The 12962-nt window shown below is 44.9% G+C and overlaps 1 protein-coding gene across 1 annotated transcript; it reads left to right on the top strand.

The window, feature by feature from the left end:
• Window positions 1-994: 994 nt before the first annotated feature.
• Window positions 995-2316, top strand: LOC108577567 (mitochondrial pyruvate carrier 1-like). Its single transcript, XM_017940751.1, has 3 exons — window positions 995-1053; window positions 1561-1661; window positions 2120-2316. The coding sequence occupies exons 1-3, from the start codon at window positions 995-997 to the stop codon at window positions 2314-2316; spliced, it is 357 nt and encodes a 118-aa protein (XP_017796240.1).
• The last annotated feature ends 10646 nt before the right edge of the window (window positions 2317-12962 follow it).

Genomic DNA, 12962 nt, shown 5'->3' with positions numbered 1-12962 from the left:
TTCTTACAATCTCCTTCACTCCAACCATCCAAACTAATCAAACTACCTTATCGCCTCTAGCACACTCGCTACATGTATACAGTCTTACAGAAAAATTCTACAAATGACCGAAGTTACATGTTCATCTCAAAATGGAGATTCGAATGGAATTGAAGGGTGAATCTCATAGAACCCCTTGAAATTCGAACGAAATCAAATAACCACACATTTGTCGCATTCTCGAATATTTCCAACGTTTGTTCTCGGTGATTATCATACTTTTCCACGAGAAACACGGAAATTTTCTTAATCCTGCGATAGAAGAGGGTGCCGAAAAGGTAGAGCCACGCCACTGAGACTCGAGGGCCGTATAGTCCGCCCCTTTGCCAGATCAATAATACGATTCCTGTTGTTGGCGCATGTGCGACGGGACATCCCCCATAAGCGAGCTGCTTTCCAACCCTCCCTCTCCTCCGAGATGAACTACGCTCCCGAGCGCCTTGCACCCCTCCATGCAACATTCATAGCGCCATCAATATTATACGCGCGAAATAATAACCTGTGCATTTATTATGAGGAGTAGGGTGGCTGGCGTTGCTCGAGTGCCTCGTGAAGGATAGAGAAGACGAAAGAAAAAAGGACACGACGCAGGAGAGAAAGCACCGGACAGGGGATGATAAATTATGCGTGTAAACTGTTATGCAAATCAATTGGTCGCTGGGGCGAGAGATCGGTGAAAGTGACGGATCGGTTTTCACGGTGAATCTCGGAACGGAAAAACGCGCGACGTTGACGCGGAATTAATTGTACACAGGGGTGTTGATTGATTCCGGATTCTCGTTGCAACTGCAACGGGAAGTGCGCGGTTTAAATTATCGTTCTTGGTGTGTACATCGAGAAACAATCGATCGATTGAGCGTGTCGGTGTTGAGATTAAGGGTTATGCGATATTTCGAAAAGAATTCGACGAAGCCGAAGCGTGGAATCGAACGTAACGGTGTAGGTTGCAGGCAAAATGGCAAATCGATCGTCGAAAGGGCTGTTGAGCAAGGAGACCCGGAATTATTTAACGAGGTAATCGCCGCGAGATCGAACCGCGTTCCACGATCGAGAAGGGGCTGAATACCCGCGATATTATCGAGATACGATGTTTGCATCGGTCCTCGCGAGACAACGAGATAGGAGAGACGAGAAAGTGAGAGACGAAGGGAGGACTAGTTGCGTCGTAAAATCTTTATTACCGTCAGGAATCCCCGGCAAAAAAAAGGAACGATCCTGTCGCGCTTATGTAATCTCGGATCCTCGAATTTCCTCATACATATCCCATTTTCTCTTGCCATCTTTCTCTCTCTCTCTCTCTCTCTCTCGTTCTTCTTCCTTTTCTTTTGCGATCAACCAGAGAAAAAAAATAGGAAAACGAGATACATCGTTTTCACCTTTCCCCTTCTCGATCGTCTGCCTAATCATACCTACACGCACGCCTTGTCCGGCCAAAGCATTTGGTATCACGAAAAGGAATATAATTTATGGAAAGTGAACTACTTTTCTCTCTGTTTTCCTTTCTTCTCCTTTTTTCTCAAGCACGCACTTCTGGGGACCGGTGTTCAACTGGATGATACCCATAGCGGCCGTATACGACACGCAAAAGCATCCGAGAATCATTAGCGGCAAAATGACTCTGGGTGAGTTTCGCGCTTGGACCTTTCGGGGAATTCGAGTTTCGCCGCTCATAATAATCACGTATCGCGGACTTGAGATCGTGGTGAAATGGCGGGGAGGCAAGAGGAACACAGATGGGAACGGGGACAACGCGGGGGCGAGAGGGACAGCGCGGTGGAACGAGAGAAACGGCCCCATAATATAATTGCCGCTCGAACGCAACGAATCAACGTTTATTTCTTAATGAGCCTCCGTGGAACACGCGCTTCTTTCATGGTGGCTCTACTTTTCGAGAGGGGGGAGGGTAGGGATGGTACGAAAGTTCGTGCCAGCGATTGAAAATTTGTCCACTTTCTTCGAGAAATGAAGATGGTACGGTGTGTGTGCGTGTGTGTTTTTTTTCTCTCTTGTTTGAAGATTCGTTGACTTTGGTCCCATTTCGGTTTCTGGTTTATCCCATTTTTCATTGACTTTTCTACAGCGTTGGCTTTGTACTCCATGGTGTTCATGAGGTTCGCCGTGAGGGTGAAGCCGCGGAATTTGCTGCTGTTCGCGTGCCACTTCGTCAATAGCTGCGCGCAGCTCGTACAGGGTTACAGGTTTATCGACTACCACTATATCTCGCAAGGAGCGGCCCATGACAGAGAGACACCTGTCCTCGTGGAAAAAAGGAAGTGACTTGGTACATTCGAGAACAGTTGTACTAGTTGTAGTTTGATAAAACCTTTCGCCTGACAAAAGTATTCAAACTTATTGCTCTTTTCTTATATACCATATTTTTGATCTTTAATTAGCAGCATTCTAAACAGGTTTTCCCATAAAAAAAAAGATAAAGAGAATTGCATAAAGTAGTATTGGTAAATTGAACTAGTGACATTTTCCCAAAGTTTCATGTAAAATGTAAAGCAACCTCCGACGCTATATTTGTCTTCCACTTTTGTTTCCCATGGATCTCTAGCCGAAAAGGGCACCAGTTTATACGCGATGGCCCCAATTCGATGGACGAATGTATAAGGAGAGCAATAATTTCGTAGGGGTCGAGCTGTCTCTCTTCTATTTCTTTTCCCGCCGCCTCGAGCAGGGCCACTCGATCGAGCTAGGGTCATTTTATGGGATCTGGCACGGATCAGAGGCACGAATCTATTCCGGTTTTCCCGAATGCTAAGCCGCGCCGTGTCTACTGTCCCGTTTCTGCTCTTTGCATTCGCTCGAAGGGACGCCCACAGTCCGCCCTCGCATCCCTGAATAAATATATATAGGCTGATTAGCCCTGCTTGGCTTCGATCATGCGTTCCTTCCCTTTATCGGTTTCCTCTGCATCCGGGAGATCACGGTGACGTCAGCTAGACCGCGTAGCGTAGACAATTATTATTTTAATTAAAACTGAATTAACGAAATTCTACAGTACCCTGTCTACGATCAATAAATACTACAAAGTTTCCAAGAATTTCATCGATCCCTTAACCCTCTGCCTTCGTTCGTGAGAAAAAAAATTACGATTGATTGTACTTGTACATTTTGATGGGAAGAGCAAGAATTAAGTAATTGACTGTTAATAATATAATGCAGTAGTATGGCAGTACTCTAATAAAATGAGACATAAAGTACAGACGAATGGATTAAACGCGTTACAGAGTATCAACAATAACAGCTTTCGTTTGCAACACCAAATGTTAGGATAAACTCCAACATATGTACCGCACACCAAGCGAGAACATCCAGCATCCCCTTTTACATCGTACGGATATCGACGCGGTGTTTCCCATTTTTCACAGAGGATCAGGCGAATTTTCACGGGCCGTTTTCGGCCAGCGGATCGAAAGCGGGAGGGAAAGGAAGAAGATCGCAGAGGCGAGACAAGGTCTCTCGGAGTGGACGAGTCCTTCGGGACTGATTTCACAAACAAATGCCGACGATTGAACGCTGGCATGTCGCAAGATGGATCGCTCTCTTTGAATCACAGATTACCCGCCGCCTTCCTTCCACCTCGTCCTGCGAGCCTCCTCTTTCCACGGCGTCGCCCGTTCCAACTGCTCTCTTCCTCCGGCCCTCGTTCGTCCTTCCTTTTCTTGCTCCACCTCCTCTCATTCGAGGCGCCTCCACCTCCGCGGCCGGACGAACGGAAACGACGAGAGAAAGAAAGAGAGAGAGAGAGAGAGAGAAAGGTCCCTTCGAACTGGCAGCACCGGCAATTTGCCACATGCCTACGTAGCTGCCTCTCCTTTTTCCTCGGGAGAGGACTCTGCGTCAACGACAGCCGAATCGGCCGCGAAACTCGCCGATCTATCGGCGATCGGACGCGATCTCGATGACCGCGTGACGTTCAAACATTAATCAGTTAGCGACGATTGTAGCCGCGCTCTTTCTAATATTCTCTCCCTTCCTTCTTCGGATTCTACTGGCGAATCCTTGTGAAATCGTTCTAATCCTCAGACCTATTTATTAGAAATAAAGTTGGAGTTAAAAATTAAAGTGTATCGCACTTTTGGTGTATAAAGCAAAGGGTTTTGCTAAAATGTTTTTAAACACCTTCTTCAGAAATTTCCAAGACCATTCACGCACCGTTTGATCGACCGACAAGCCGTTCGAGACGAAGACAATAAGATTCACTGCGACCTCGGGAAGAGAATAAAAATTAAAGGAGGAAAGAACGTGGTAGCAGGGGTGGAAAAACGGGCGAACCGCCTGCGGGAGGAGTGAAATGAACTGTAAAGCGGAATGCACAGACTGTAAAGCTCGTCCCCGCAGAAATCCACGAGCTTGAAAAGAGAAAGAGGAGAAAAGAAGGAACGCGGAGGAAGGAAATAGTTAAGGGGCGTCGTGTTGCCCCAAGGTCCCGGCGACTTTTCGTCGGTCGATGATCTTTAAATTAAGTGCACGGGCTTATGACGCCCGTGTAAAGTCTTTCGGGGTGGATTTTCGCGAGCAACACACCAGAGTGAGGGGGAGGGAGTTGAAAAAGGCTCTTGAAACGCGTGGCGAATGCGGCTTGACGAGCAACCCCCTTGGCGAAATGAATCAAACGCACCCTCGCGATGCAGGACACATACATTAGGCTGACACGCCATTCGGAATGCTGACTATTCCCGGAGAAAGAGAAAAATAAGGACACTTCTCTGGGAAGGAGAGGGGAAAGCGGGAGGAGAGGGAAAAAATTATGTGTCGTACCGTTCGAAATGAGATGAAACTGAAATTTTTCAGAGAGACGGAATGATCAATTCTATTTTCTTAATATTTCCAAACACGCCGGAGACACGGCGAAGGAAGAAACGTGTGTCACTGTTTGAAAAAGTAATGGCGAACGATAGCTGGCGAAGGGAGAGAGGAATATTCCTGGTGGATCCATAAAAAAAAAAAGAGAAACGCTCGAGTCACCCCTTGAAAAATAAGAGGAAACCAGAGCGGCCAGATCGTACCATACGGCACAATGAAAGCGTTCACCGTTAAAAAATCATAAGGGTGCCGTTTTCCTCGCCTCGTACCCCCGGCCCAAAGAGTCGCCTCGAATCTGTTACAGTGGAAAACGTTCCTCGGTGTTCTCCGTTAGAACCGTGGAAACGTTCGGTCTAGACTACTCGGAAAGTGAATTATCCGCTTCTCTCGACGAGCAACTTTGAGTTTGAAAATATTCGAGTGAAAAGCGAAATAAAGAACGAGGAGAAAAAGGCGGAGATCCACCAGCGGCGAGCATGAAAGTGCAAAAGGTTAAGGGATTCCGGGTGGCTGGGGAAGTTCGTCGGGATGTTTTCGTTCAGGGGGGAGCGCGCCATCCTAGATGGCAACATAATCCTCGGATAGAGGGCCGTGACACATGGGAACATGGGGGACATCTTATCTTCATATTACACACGCGCGATGGTTCTCAACCTGAAGCTTTCTCTCGTTAAATATTTATCGAAAACAAAAAATATAGTGGAAATTCTAACAAATGTGAAACTTAAAGTAGAGAAAGGTTTATCCTTTTTCCCTTTCTCGGAAACAGCGTATCTTCAGTATGGACGGTGGTGATCGAGTTTCATCGATCGCGAAATCGAGATTCTATTACTGCAGAAAGTGCACACGCCGGTCGGTAAACAAGTTCGCCAAAAAGGGAGGATTCGCGTGGTAACTAGCGTGGATCACGCGTGCACAACCGGAAGACGGGTAGGACACGCGCACTCACACGTGGACACGTTCGGGACGATTTCAGTGACCGGAGGATGGTTTATGAGCCGTAACCTTCCTATCCGCTCTATACCACTACCGCCGTTCCACGGAGTAACGTGACTTCATCCCTTCCCTGTAAACTCTCCGTCCAATATATTGGGGTTAGCTTCCGCTGGATGAAACTATCGACGCATCGGAGAGAACTTTCGAAATCGTCTCTTAGAGAATTTCGCGTGTTTGACGAACAAACGGAGATGATTTCCCACGCGAGATCGCGCCGCGAAATTTTACAGCGAAACGGCTCGTAATAAAGAAATTAGGATGCCGGTAGGGGATGCGATAACGTACGACCTTATTCCTTTCTTTTTTCCTTCCCTTCCCTTCTCCGACTTGGGTATTCAGGGTTTCACGTATTCTCCGACTGGTCGATCCAAGGGGTTTCAGCTTTTGCCGTCCAGACGCTAGGGTTGGCAACTTTGAAGGATATTTTTTATTCATGTGACGTGTTTGAGGGCGCGGAAAAAAACACATTCTACCGATCGGAGGCCGAAGATCGAGCCTGGGTAAGCGTACGTATGTCCTTCCATCCTGCGAGACCTTCAATTTTAAAATCCCCGACTCCCCGATCTCCGCTGAGAATTTTCATGAATTAACAATCGAACTACGGCGAAGCAAAAACACCTCTGACCCCATTTACCGTTTATTTTTTTTACAAAGATAAACGATATTCTGTGCACTTTGATTTTCACTCTAGAAATATCGTGCTGTTTCTTTGTGCGAGTGTAAATTATGCGTTAATTGGAATTTCATATTGAAAACGTGTCCATCGATTCGAACAGGTGTTCGATCGAGCTGCGACGAAAAAAGCTCTCCTGCTAATTGACCGGCTCAAAATCGAAGGGAAGGAAAAGTCTGGGAAAGTTGCGAGACGCGCTGCTATTCCCGCGGGATATCAACGAAATTCTACGGATCGGGCTTCTTTCAAATATTTAACAGCAATATCCAATTTCGCCCCGCACGACCCCGCGTATATTCAGGACCGATTCGCGTCCACCCTGTCGTTCGATGAAAAAACAAAACAAATTAAAACAACGATTCGTTGCTAAAATTTACGAATTGCGAAACATTCTGATACTTGGAACTTTCGATAGATTCAACCCCTTCACAGACGGAGTACTACTTCGATTCTTTTTTCTTAAAATCTATCACATGGAAGACATATTTTCTTAGATTATTTTCATCGATCAATGTATCGATTCGTACCTTTTTGTGAATCCATCGTGCTTAAACGGTGAATCGAAGCAACGAACTATCCAGGTTTCTCTCTTATCGCGAGTTCATCTTTTCGTTTGTCCTCGTCGCTACAGTTAGATTGATGTAAGTTCGCGAAAAGGTGAGGATATCAATGACGAGACGCATTACGACTCGTCAGTTTACGAGCGACAAGCCACCCGGTCCATAGCTAGAACTGGCCAAATGGAACTTCTAAATGGATCAGATGTAAGAGTTAACACAGCAGCGAAAGGAAGAATTAGGTGTCTGATGTATGAGACACCGTCATCCGGTCTGGTTCTTCCGGCGAGGCCGTAAACGAAAGAGACATTTTCCTCGCATCGGTTTCGAAAACACGATTAATCTTGCCACACGGCCAGCCAGTAGGTAAAACGGAATTTTCCCGTAATTACCGCGTCGCTCGGTTGGAAATTCTCCGCTTCTTTCGCTGCCTTCTGCTCCATCGGAACGACCATCTAATCCGACGTGAAGGAAACGTTCCAGAAACGAGGATAACGTGTCCTCGAACGAAATTAGATTTTCGCGTATGTTAAAATTCTGCCGACAAAGTGTTCCGTCGAAGTAAAAAGAAAAGACCACAGTCTTGCGCTCTAAATTACAATTTGCGTCTACGAACTTCTCAAATTTAAACCGAATTTCCCTGAAAATTTTTAAAACTCCTCCTTGCTTAAAAAATGCTTCTATCCCTTAACCAAATACGGTAAAACATTCTCGCAATCTTATATTCCACCTGAACCTCTCACAAACTATCTATCTTAACCGTCTCTCAAGACTGAACATCGAAAGGGTTGATTACCTCTCCATCGACCATTTAAACTTCCGTATACAGTTGAGAAATACCACTCTACGCACGAACATCGAGACAAACCAAAAATGATCTCATTTCGTCCTTCCATCTGTTACCTCTATCCCGGCCATTATCCCTCGTCCCGTCTTCTATTCTCGTCTACTCTTTTTCAACGGCGCTAACTTTGCAGATTCGATCTCGCGATGCTGACGAGCAAACGTCTCGTCTAAGTCTAAGGGGGGCAGAGGAGGCAGACGGGCAGGGTGATGCATGTCCCGTGTACCAGGGGGTGTTGCCAGGGTTGAGAACGTGATCCCGTGACTGATCCGTGAAAGCGTGAAAGGGTTTCCACTCCTTTTTCCACCCCTTTATCCACTTTGCGAGGGACACGGGGGTGTCGCGAGGCGACGATCAATCACTCTGCGCCATCGTCCACCGATGCACCCCTTTCCTAACGCGAGCTAACGTTGCTCTTCGCCACCCGTCCTACCCGCCTATCCCCCTTGCCCTGCCGCTATTCACATAAAGGGTTTCCAGCGATATGGCCAAACGAACATCCCACCTCGTCCGCAAATACACTCCCCTTCCCTCCTCTCTTTCCAGAGTCCTGCGATCTGTCCACAATCGAGACGGCGGTGGTTGTTTAACGTTGCCTCGATCAGCCTTCGTATATTTCTATTCCACCTTTTTTTCCACAATCGACAGATTCATTGCGATACGCTGCAGCTCGCGGGGAAGATTGATGATCGCTGGTAAACCTCTCTCTCTTCCCTTTTGTTTAGGGATTTTAAGAGAAGAGGCAATTTTTGATCCCTCTTTGATCGCACATCTCGAAATTCTTCCCGGCTTTGTTTCATCTGGTCGTCCGTTTTCGAGTAATTAGCGAGAAATCTCTGTGATACATTTTTTCCGAGGTCCTTTGTATCGTCGGTCTAAGTTTCTGCTACCTCTCTCGGGAGATAGAATTAAGAATTGTCGACGAGAAGGACACGTTGGATCCGTGTTACACAGGGGAAGAGCTAACCCGGTGGCTCGCGTTTCCATCGAGGTGGTGCTAATGGCGTGGAAGGTGAAAAGGGGTGAGCCAGTGGAGGGGAGTAGTGCCAGGGTAGAAAAAGGCGAACGATTAAGGATCGTAGGCTAGTGATGCACGCAGTGGAAATCGGTGTGGGTCAAGATACAATCCAATGCCGCTTTTACGGTCCATGTCCATGTCGGAGGATACTAAAACTAATGTATTCATGAGATAATTATTTCTTGCATTCATTACGGGGCTGTAAAGTTTTTATTGGCCCCGGAGCTGGCCTCGCAAAGCACGGGGCACCCTTACAAAGTAGAGGCAACACGGATCTACCTTAGAGCCACTGCCTCGCTCTCTCTCTCTCTCTCTCTCTCTTTTTCACTCTTTTCCTTTCCTCAACTCAAGATTCGTCTTCCCCTCTTTCTCTCTTCCTCTTCGTTTACGACACACATTTAAGGACAGTCCTTAGAACGCGGATCACACGGTCGTATCGATAACCGAAACTCCTACCGGCGAACGCGATATCTCCGTTGCTAAAAGCATTCTTTAATAATATTTAACGACGGACCATGGAAATTTAATGCTCGCCCCCTCGAGAACGGGGCCGAGAAGAGAAAACGGCCAGCCATAGAGACTCGTGATCGCCACGATTTTACAGTTCTCTTCGCCTGCTGGTGTTTCTCTGTCTATTAGAGAGGACTATCGTGACGGGGGTAAAGATCGATTCGTTCGTTAACACGTTCACCTGCATAATGATATCGAGCGTAAGTTGAAGAAGAAAAGAACGTTTCGTGGCGGGTTTGAATCCTCTCACGCCTTTTCCCGACGCTGTGTAACGCTGCCTAGCGCGACCAGGCAACGGCGAGAAAAACGGGAGAGCGAGAGGGTGGCGAGGGTGTCCCAGAAGGACGACGACGCGGACGGAATATCAACGAGAACGGTAGCAACGTGCGCGACAAAGGGCGTTATTCCTTCCGGTACAGAAAAGGGGAAGATACATCAACTCCTGTGTCATATAAAAATGTGTTCATGCGCCACGTACTAGGAATAAAAAGCGTCGGAGAACGGTTCGAGGAGAGCTGACGAAATTGAAGGACATATCCTGGACGTTACCGAAACGATCCTCTTCTTTTTTTTCTCTTGTTAAATTTCGGAAGAACAGAAGGTAAGGAAGAGCGCGGAGAATCGGCGAAGGAAGAAAGGGGGAAGAAGAGAAAAAATGCTGCTGGCAGGATTCTCGAGGCGCACAAAGAAAAATCGAACGACGACGGGGCAGAGGGAAAAGTAAAGGGCGAACTGAAGGCAACGCGTGGAAGAATGGAGTTGACGGGGCGAAAGTCATGAGGACCGGAAACGGAAACGAAGCTCGTCGTTATACACCGACGTGACGTCACACGTCGAAGAAGAGAATCACGGATTTCCTTGTAGAATTCTCCTCCACTCCGGCGGGATATTATTTATAAGATGAGAAAGGATAATGTTTCAAATGTAGATAAACTTGGCCGTTCCGAAAGGTGAAACGAAAGAATGGAGAAGAGAGGAGAAAGGAAAAGACAAAGGAGGGAAGAGAGGAGGAGGATCGATGCAAAGGGAAGAGACGTCAGGATTTGGGATTTTCGCACGTGTTTCCAGCTCCGTTCACGCGATTCCCGTAATCCCGTGTGGCCGTTCTCCCCTTCAGAGAAGAGGCAGCACTCGAGATTTCTTTCTCTGTGTAAAAGGAAACGGAATTGAAATCGGCTTTTCGAAATTGCGCGCCAGCCCCGTGGCCTAGCTCCCCGGAGAGAGAAATGCAAACACGGCTTTGCTGAGCGCGCAACTCGATCGAGAAATGGGGGGGGGGGGGGGGGAGGAAGAGAGGAAAAGGAAGAGAAAAAAAGAGGACGATCGCAGTGGATTTACAAGGGTACCGAGAAGGGTGGAATGTATCGTTTGCCAATGCCGGGATGACCCTCGGATCTCGGGCCGAGAGCAAACCGTCTGGCAAGCTTCTTCCCTTTGAACTTGAACGATCCCTTTAACCAGACCGTTAAGAAAGCAGCCTTACGCGAACGGCAATTCAAACGGATAATTTGGAGAAAGAAAGTTTGGTTTTGTTATGTATCGATGAATACGGCTATACTCGTCGGGTACGGATATAAGTGATAATGACGATTTCTACATCAAGGCTTGCGTCTTTATACGCGATTGAAAGTTCATGAACGAATTGTTGATTATGATAATCTTTAATATGTTCTTTTTGTATGTTTTAACTAAAGTTTCGAGGATCTCTTCTGTAAATTGTTAGGAAAAACAATGGATTTTAAAGCTGTGGCGAAAGTGTCGGTGGAAAAGAGTTCGTTAGAAAAGAATTTGAATTTATATCGCTGTTTCGTTCTTAGAAAAGATTTATTTAAATCTATCTCGTTCCTGTCACTCGTTAATGTCTGAAGGCACAAGTTCACATTTGAAAAGAGAGAAATCTCTATTTGACCAATGGTGGCGCCCTCCTGCGAATATCCGTAGAATTGAACTGCGTGACTTTCGTTATTTATGAAAAATTGTAGTCGTTCAAAAAGTGCAATTATTGGAAAAGAAGTGCAATTAAAATTAAGTAGCATCACGAATAAAGTTGTGCTTTTTTCTTAAAAATTAATGAACTTACCTTCTCTTACTTGGATGGTTTTGATTTACTGAACATCACTGACACTAATTCATACATGACAATTTAATTATTCTATTTGATCAGCCTATTTGTTCAATTTCTTACACGAATTTATTAAAAATATTTCGCACCGAAGAGACATTCCTTTTCAAGAAGGAACACCGAAACATGCAATATTGTAAAAAATATTGTAAACATACAAATTAAGGTAAAAAAGAATAAATAAAAAGAATATTCTTTACTTTTTCCTATTTAAATAAATATATTCAGGTTGAAAATAAATTCTACTTATTGCTGATTCTTGAAAAATAGAAATACATACAACATACTACACCATATCTTTTGCAACTTATTATAGAGATGGAAAAAAAAAATAAAAGATATAAATCACACTGAAACACTAGAACTTTTGTATATTCTACTTTATTCTTGACATAAATTAAATATTACCGTATAAACTAAAAAAAAATACATGTGGGAAAATTATTAAATATAAGTAATCTTCAAGTTTTGTCACATATTAACACATTCTTACACGTTATTATTGTATTTACAAATGCAACACATCACTAAACCAAATCTTTTTACACTTACATCAATATTTAAGTAACATATTATGAAGTAGACTGTACGGTAGTCTCAGCAAAACTGATCTTTTCACCACTTGCTACGGAGAACAGCTACACCAGGGTATGTCCAATAGATCCCCGACCAATCATAGTGAAGTACCAACCAATCCCACGTAGTAGGCTCTCCGTCACAAATGTTGGAAAGGGAGAACAGCGTTTACAACACAGACTGTTATGGCTTTGAAACGGAGCATGCTCTATTGGAATATTCTAAATCCCACACTAAAAGGGGTGTGCCCTACCGATTCCAACTAGAGAAAAGGGAAGGGAGTGTATCTTCCATCAGCAACGCTAGAGGGTCGATGGGTTTCACAAAGCAACCTGAAACGTTAAAAAGATGGAGCATGCTCCGTTGCAATACTCTAAACCCCATAGTTAAAGGGGTGTGCCCTCCAAATTTCAGATGTGTATAAGAGAAAAAATTGACCAATCTGTAATATATGTCAAAATAAATGTTATTTTTGCTCCTATGAAATTGGTGGTATATTCTTAATAAAAATATATTGGCACAGTTTTATTTGCCTGCACAAAATTACGATGGAATTAACCACAAAAAAAGCATTAAAATAAATCAAAAACATTAAACACACATGGTCAATATCATTGCAGCTGCAACACCCTTTTTTTTAGCAGCTACCCCTTTTTTGGAATAAAAGGGGTGACTGGTACCCCTTTCAAAGGGGTTAAAATACAGAGGGTGACTTAATGTAGCAGAAGAAAACTTTATGTTACGTGTATGGGGCTACATTTGTAAGATATATACTAAAAAAAAAAACTACAAACGTTTTATATATAATAAAGTAA

This window comes from Habropoda laboriosa, unplaced genomic scaffold, assembly GCF_001263275.1.
Source record: "Habropoda laboriosa isolate 0110345459 unplaced genomic scaffold, ASM126327v1 scaffold5, whole genome shotgun sequence".
Taxonomy (NCBI): domain Eukaryota; kingdom Metazoa; phylum Arthropoda; class Insecta; order Hymenoptera; family Apidae; genus Habropoda; species Habropoda laboriosa.
Note: the sequence above shows the minus strand (reverse complement) of the source record. Positions and strands in the feature narration are given on the sequence as shown.